Source organism: Oncorhynchus kisutch, unplaced genomic scaffold (assembly GCF_002021735.2).
Source record: "Oncorhynchus kisutch isolate 150728-3 unplaced genomic scaffold, Okis_V2 scaffold1124, whole genome shotgun sequence".
Lineage (NCBI taxonomy): Eukaryota > Metazoa > Chordata > Actinopteri > Salmoniformes > Salmonidae > Oncorhynchus > Oncorhynchus kisutch.
Window position 1 is genome coordinate 11,262 of NW_022263069.1, and position 6,878 is coordinate 18,139.

The following is a 6,878-nucleotide window of genomic DNA, read 5'->3' on the forward strand; positions in this document are numbered from 1 at the left end:
GTGATAGTGAGTGGAGGATGATATGAAATGAGTCTGTGTAGTTACTAACCCTTGTGATAGTGAGTGGAGGATGATATGAAATGAGTCTGTAGTTACTAACCCTTGTGATAGTGAGTGGAGGATGATATGAAATGAGTCTGTGTAGTTACTAACCCTTGTGATAGTGAGTGGAGGATGATATGAAATGAGTCTGTGTAGTTACTAACCCTTGTGATAGTGAGTGGAGGATGATATGAAATGAGTCTGTAGTTACTAACCCTTGTGATAGTGAGTGGAGGATGATATGAAATGAGTCTGTAGTTACTAACCCTTGTGATAGTGAGTGGAGGATGATATGAAATGAGTCTGTGTAGTTACTAACCCTTGTGATAGTGAGTGGAGGATGATATGAAATGAGTCTGTGTAGTTTCTAACCCTTGTGATAGTGAGTGGAGGATGATATGAAATGAGTCTGTGTAGTTACTAACCCTTGTGATAGTGAGTGGAGGATGATATGAAATGAGTCTGTGTAGTTTCTAACCCTTGTGATAGTGAGTGGAGGATGATATGAAATGAGTCTGTAGTTACTAACCCTTGTGATAGTGAGTGGAGGATGATATGAAATGAGTCTGTAGTTACTAACCCTTGTGATAGTGTGTGGAGGATGATATGAAATGAGTCTGTAGTTACTAACCCTTGTGATAGTGAGTGGAGGATGATATGAAATGAGTCTGTAGTTACTAACCCTTGTGATAGTGAGTGGAGGATGATATGAAATGAGTCTGTGGTTACTAACCCTTGTGATAGTGAGTGGAGGATGATATGAAATGAGTCTGTGTAGTTACTAACCCTTGTGATAGTGAGTAGAGGATGATATGAAATGAGTCTGTAGTTACTAACCCTTGTGATAGTGAGTGGAGGATGATATGAAATGAGTCTGTAGTTACTAACCCTTGTGATAGTGAGTGGAGGATGATATGAAATGAGTCTGTAGTTACTAACCCTTGTGATAGTGAGTAGAGGATGATATGAAATGAGTCTGTAGTTACTAACCCTTGTGATAGTGAGTGGAGGATGATATGAAATGAGTCTGTAGTTACTAACCCTTGTGATAGTGAGTGGAGGATGATATGAAATGAGTCTGTGGTTACTAACCCTTGTGATAGTGAGTGGAGGATGATATGAAATGAGTCTGTAGTTACTAACCCTTGTGATAGTGAGTGGAGGATGATATGAAATGAGTCTGTAGTTACTAACCCTTGTGATAGTGAGTGGAGGATGATATGAAATGAGTCTGTAGTTACTAACCCTTGTGATAGTGAGTGGGGGATGATATGAAATGAGTCTGTGTAGTTACTAACCCTTGTGATAGTGAGTGGAGGATGATATGAAATGAGTCTGTAGTTACTAACCCTTGTGATAGTGAGTGGAGGATGATATGAAATGAGTCTGTAGTTACTAACCCTTGTGATAGTGAGTGGAGGATGATATGAAATGAGTCTGTGTAGTTACTAACCCTTGTGATAGTGAGTGGAGGATGATATGAAATGAGTCTGTAGTTACTAACCCTTGTGATAGTGAGTGGAGGATGATATGAAATGAGTCTGTGTAGTTACTAACCCTTGTGATAGTGAGTGGAGGATGATATGAAATGAGTCTGTAGTTACTAACCCTTGTGATAGTGAGAGGAGGATGATATGAAATGAGTCTGTAGTTTCTAACCCTTGTGATAGTGAGTGGAGGATGATATGAAATGAGTCTGTAGTTACTAACCCTTGTGATAGTGAGTGGAGGATGATATGAAATGAGTCTGTAGTTACTAACCCTTGTGATAGTGAGTGGAGGATGATATGAAATGAGTCTGTGTAGTTACTAACCCTTGTGATAGTGAGTGGAGGATGATATGAAATGAGTCTGTAGTTACTAACCCTTGTGATAGTGAGTGGAGGATGATATGAAATGAGTCTGTGTAGTTACTAACCCTTGTGATAGTGAGTGGAGGATGATATGAAATGAGTCTGTGTAGTTACTAACCCTTGTGATAGTGAGTGGAGGATGATATGAAATGAGTCTGTAGTTTCTAACCCTTGTGATAGTGAGTGGGGGATGATATGAAATGAGTCTGTAGTTACTAACCCTTGTGATAGTGAGTGGAGGATGATATGAAATGAGTCTGTAGTTACTAACCCTTGTGATAGTGAGTGGAGGATGATATGAAATGAGTCTGTGTAGTTACTAACCCTTGTGATAGTGAGTGGAGGATGATATGAAATGAGTCTGTGTAGTTACTAACCCTTGTGATAGTGAGAGGAGGATGATATGGCTCATTATTTTAGAGTAGTTGTATTCCCCCTTTGTATTGTACAGTATACTTACTTACAGTGCCTTCAGAAAGTATTCATACCCCTTGACTTATTCCACATTTTGTTATGTTACATCCCAAATTCAAAATGGATTAAATTTATATTTTTTCTGAGCCATCTGCACACACAATACCCTAGGGAAATGACAGACAAAACATGTTTTTTTAAATGTAAATAGAGAAATATCTAATTTACGTAAGTATTCACACCCCTGGGTCAATACTTTATAGAAGCACCATTGGCAGTGATTACAGCTTTGAGTCTTTCTGGGTAAATCTCTAAGAGCTTAGCACACCTGGATGATACAATATTTGCACATTTATTCTTTTAAAAATTTAAAGCTCTCTTAAGTTGGTTGATCATTGCTAGACAGACATTTTCAAGTCTTGCCATAGATTTTCAGGCCGATTTAAGTCAAAACTGTGACTAGGCCACTCTGGAACATTCAATGTTGTCTTGGTAAGCAACTCCAGTGTATATTTGGCCTTATGTTTTAGGTTATTGGTTATCGTCCTGCTGAAAGGTGAATTGGTCTTCCAGTGTCTGTTGGAAAGCAGACTGAACCAGGTTTTCCTCTAGGAGTTTTCCAGTGCTTAGCTCTATTTAGTTTAATTTTATATCCCCAAATTAACATCCAAGTCCTTGCCGATGACAAGCATACCCATAACATGATGCAGCTACCACCATGTGAAGAGTGAAGAGTGGTACTCCGTGATGTGTTGTGTTGGATTGGCCTCTTCTCCGGGAACTGAGTTGGGAAGGACGCCTGTATCTTTGGAGTAACTGGGTCTATTGATACATCATCGAAAGTGAAATGCTCAAGGGGATATTCAATGTCTTTTATTAAAACATTTACCCTTCTACCAATAGGTGCCCTTCTTTGTGAGGCATTAGAAAAACTCCCTGGTCTTTGTGGTTGAATCTATGTTTGAAATATACTGCTTGACTGAGGAACCTTACAGACAATTGTATGTGTGGGTTACAGAGATGAGGTAGTGTGGTGGAATATTCTATTCAAGTATTAGACTTGGTCATTTCTTTTAAAAAATCTTATTTTTTTATATTGATTCATTATTGCCATAATGACACCAGTCAGCCCAACAGTCTTGACTGTTGAGCTGAGCAGCCTAACCGATAATGATAAAACCGAGACCTTTTATAGGACTTAAAAATGCTAAGTCAGGCTGGTTCCAACTCCCATAAGCAACCTTGGTTATTTACACAGGATGGTGTTCTACCCCCAACCCGGCTTAGTTTCCCAGATGCCAGGAAGATGAGACAATGAGGCATTGTTCTGAACTCTTCCAGGCTCTATCTCGGGTCACACACACCACATATTGTCTATGGAATGACAGCTTTAGGTAATTATCATCACCAAGTCATTGTCAGCCCAAGCTATCTAGCAAAAACCCATTTCCTTGACCCTACGCCCAGACTAACTGCAGGAAGCTAGACTGGAAACCATCTCTTTATTAGTTGCCAGCCCATGCTTCAAAAAGACTCCTCTCAGTTAACACAGAAAGGGAGAGAGAGAGAGTCCTAAGAACCTTACTCAGACCATCCCATTCTCACCACATCCCTCTCTGACATCATCACTCTGCGCCATTAGGATTTATTTAATAAAACTACCATTTGGTGCTTAAATGTAACAATCTTGTAATCCTGCTACCACAGTAGTCATTCAAAATGAATTTTAAACACTATTATTGCACACAGAGTGAGTCCACGCTGCTTATGTGACTTGTTATGCAACATTTTAGGCTTGCCGTAACAAAGATTGAATACTTATTGACTCGAGATTTCCACTTTTCATTTTAAATTAATTTGTAAACATTCAGAAAAACTTAATTCCACTGGCGTTATGGGGTACTCCACTGGCGTTATGGGGTACTCCACTGGTGTTATGGAGTATTCCACTGACGTTATGGGGTATTCCACTGGCGTTATGGGGTACTCCACTGGCGTTATGGGGTACTCCACTGGCGTTATGGGGTACTCCACTGGCGTTATGGGGTACTCCACTGGCGTTGTGGGGTAAGGACTAAACACTTTTCGGGCCTACCACTTTCTGTCCTGATCGGTCCTCCAACTGGTGGTTTAGAATCTACAGATGTGGTATTCATATTCAGATGCTACATAGTCGTAGTAGAATTCATGTTGGTACAACGATATCCAATATCTAGTCATGTATCCATGTGTGTGGTATTGTGTGTAGGCCAATGACATAAATCCTCAAATGTAATCCTTTTAAAATTCAGGCTGAAACACAACAAAACGTAGAAAAGGTCAAGGGGTGTGAATACTTTCTGAACACACTGTATATGAAGTCGTATGTATGTCTCACTGACTGGTTCTTCTGATGTTGTTCACACAGGAGACCACGGTGAGACATTCTCTACATCCAGAGAGCAACAGCAGGAAGATCACAGAGCTAAGAGGTCTCACCACTGCCCACATTGTGAGGAGATTTTCCCATTTCTATCAAAGCTAAAAATACACCTAAAACTACATACAGGAGAGAATCCGTATTCCTGCACTAACTGTGGAAAGAGATTCACAACATCACAATCTCTGACAGTTCATCAGAGAGTGCACACTGGAGAGAAGCCTTACTCTTGCTCTTTATGTGGGAAGAGGTTCTCTCAACAGATCCACTTACAAACACACCAACATGTACATACAGGAGTGAAGCCATACTCCTGCTCTGAGTGTGGGAAGAGGTTCTCTCAACAGTTCCACTTACAAATACACCAACATGTACATACAGGAGTGAAGCCATACTCCTGCTCTGACTGTGGGAAGACTTTCTCCCGATTGGATACCTTAAAAACACATGAACGTATACATACAGGAAATAATCCGTATTCCTGTACTGACTGCGGGAAGACTTTCTCCCGATTGGATACCTTTAAAATACATGAACGTATACATACAGGAGAGAATCCATATTCCTGTACTGACTGCGGGAAGAGCTTCACAACGTCAGGGACGCTGATAATTCATCAGAGAGTGCACACTGGAGAGAAACCTTACTCCTGCTCTGACTGTGGGAAGAGGTTCTCTCAACATATCCACTTACAAAAACACAAACGTCTACATACAGGAGAGAAGCCTTACTGCTGCTCTGACTGTGGGAAGAGTTTCTCTCAACAGAACCACTTCAGATCTCACCAGCGAATACATACAGGAGAGAAGCCTTACTGCTGCTCTGAATGTGGGAAGAGTTTCATCCGATTGGAAATATTAAAATGCCACCAGCGAATACATACAGGAGAGAAGCCTTACTGCTGCTCTGACTGTGGGAAGAGTTTCTCACAACTGGGCAACTTAAAAACACACCAACTTATACATAAAGGAGAGAAGCCTTACTCCTGCTCTGACTGTGGTAAGTGCTTCACAACATCAACTGATGTAAAAGTTCATAAAAGAGCACACACAGGAGAGAAGCCTTACTACTGCTCTGACTGTGGTAAGAGTTTTGCCAGATTGTATACCTTAAAAACACATCAATGTATACATAAAGGGGAGAAGCAAAATCAGTTCTCTCAGACCAACTAAGATTAAAGTCATTGCATCACTTAATTCTCAAGAAAGCATAGCACACTATTGTAATCCTATTGTTTCTCATTGTGAGAGAACTGTGCAGAGGAAAGGGAGCGTTATAGAATGTTAGCCTCTCTTTACTTTACTGATCAGTGTGCACCTGGTCAGTTTTGATGTGTTTTGTTAGCCTCTACTTTACATATATTGAGAGGACTTTGGATTTGCCCTTAGGGTTGAATATCCTCTGTGAGGTTGGTTGACTGGGTGGTATTGCTTTCCTCTGCATTTTTCTGTGAGGAAAGAGATACAACATGTATCAGATAGAGATGGTGTGATGATCAGTTTTCTGTGGGAATGAGTTAGTAGACACAACATGTATCAGATAGAGATGGTGTGATGATCATTTTTCACCATAATTTTGGGTGGATTGTTTTAGCTATTAAAGGACTATTTGTTTAATTATATACAGTTTATGAAACAACTACATGTGTTTTATTCAATTGTATTTAAAAACTAGATGAGTTATTTTCATCATTGATGATGGATATGTTTAGGTTACTCTATTGAAGCCAACTTCATTGACATGCCAATAAAAAGTAAATGAATTTGTAAATGAATTTGTACTGGTCAAACTCTTCTTTTATAGTTAGTTCTTTTATATTATATCTAACAGTATGAATGGTTCTTATGGTTGTATTCAGTTCTTCATATTAGATCTGACAGTATGAATGGTTCTTATGGTTGTATTCAGTTCTTCATATTAGATCTGACAGTATGAATGGTTCTTATGGTTGTATTCAGTTCTTCATATTAGATCTGACAGTATGAATGGTTCTTATGGTTGTATTCAGTTCTTCATATTAGATCTGACAGTATGAATGGTTCTTATGGGCTGAGTGCCTGGAGTGTTTTGGTATGACTACAGATAGGCGATCTCAAGGATTGAACCACATGTCTCTATCACACTCCAGCCCAGAAGGTGGCAGCAATGCA

General features: G+C 39.7%; 1 protein-coding gene across 1 annotated transcript; it reads left to right on the top strand.

Annotated features, from left to right (window-relative positions):
* Positions 1-4,739: 4,739 nt before the first annotated feature.
* On the top strand, positions 4,740-6,502 carry LOC109876441 (gastrula zinc finger protein XlCGF26.1-like; the record flags this gene model as incomplete). Its single annotated transcript, XM_020468860.2, has 1 exon — positions 4,740-6,502. A coding segment is annotated over one exon (1,161 nt), but the record flags the coding sequence as incomplete, so codon positions are not given.
* Between the last annotated feature and the right edge of the window lie 376 nt (positions 6,503-6,878).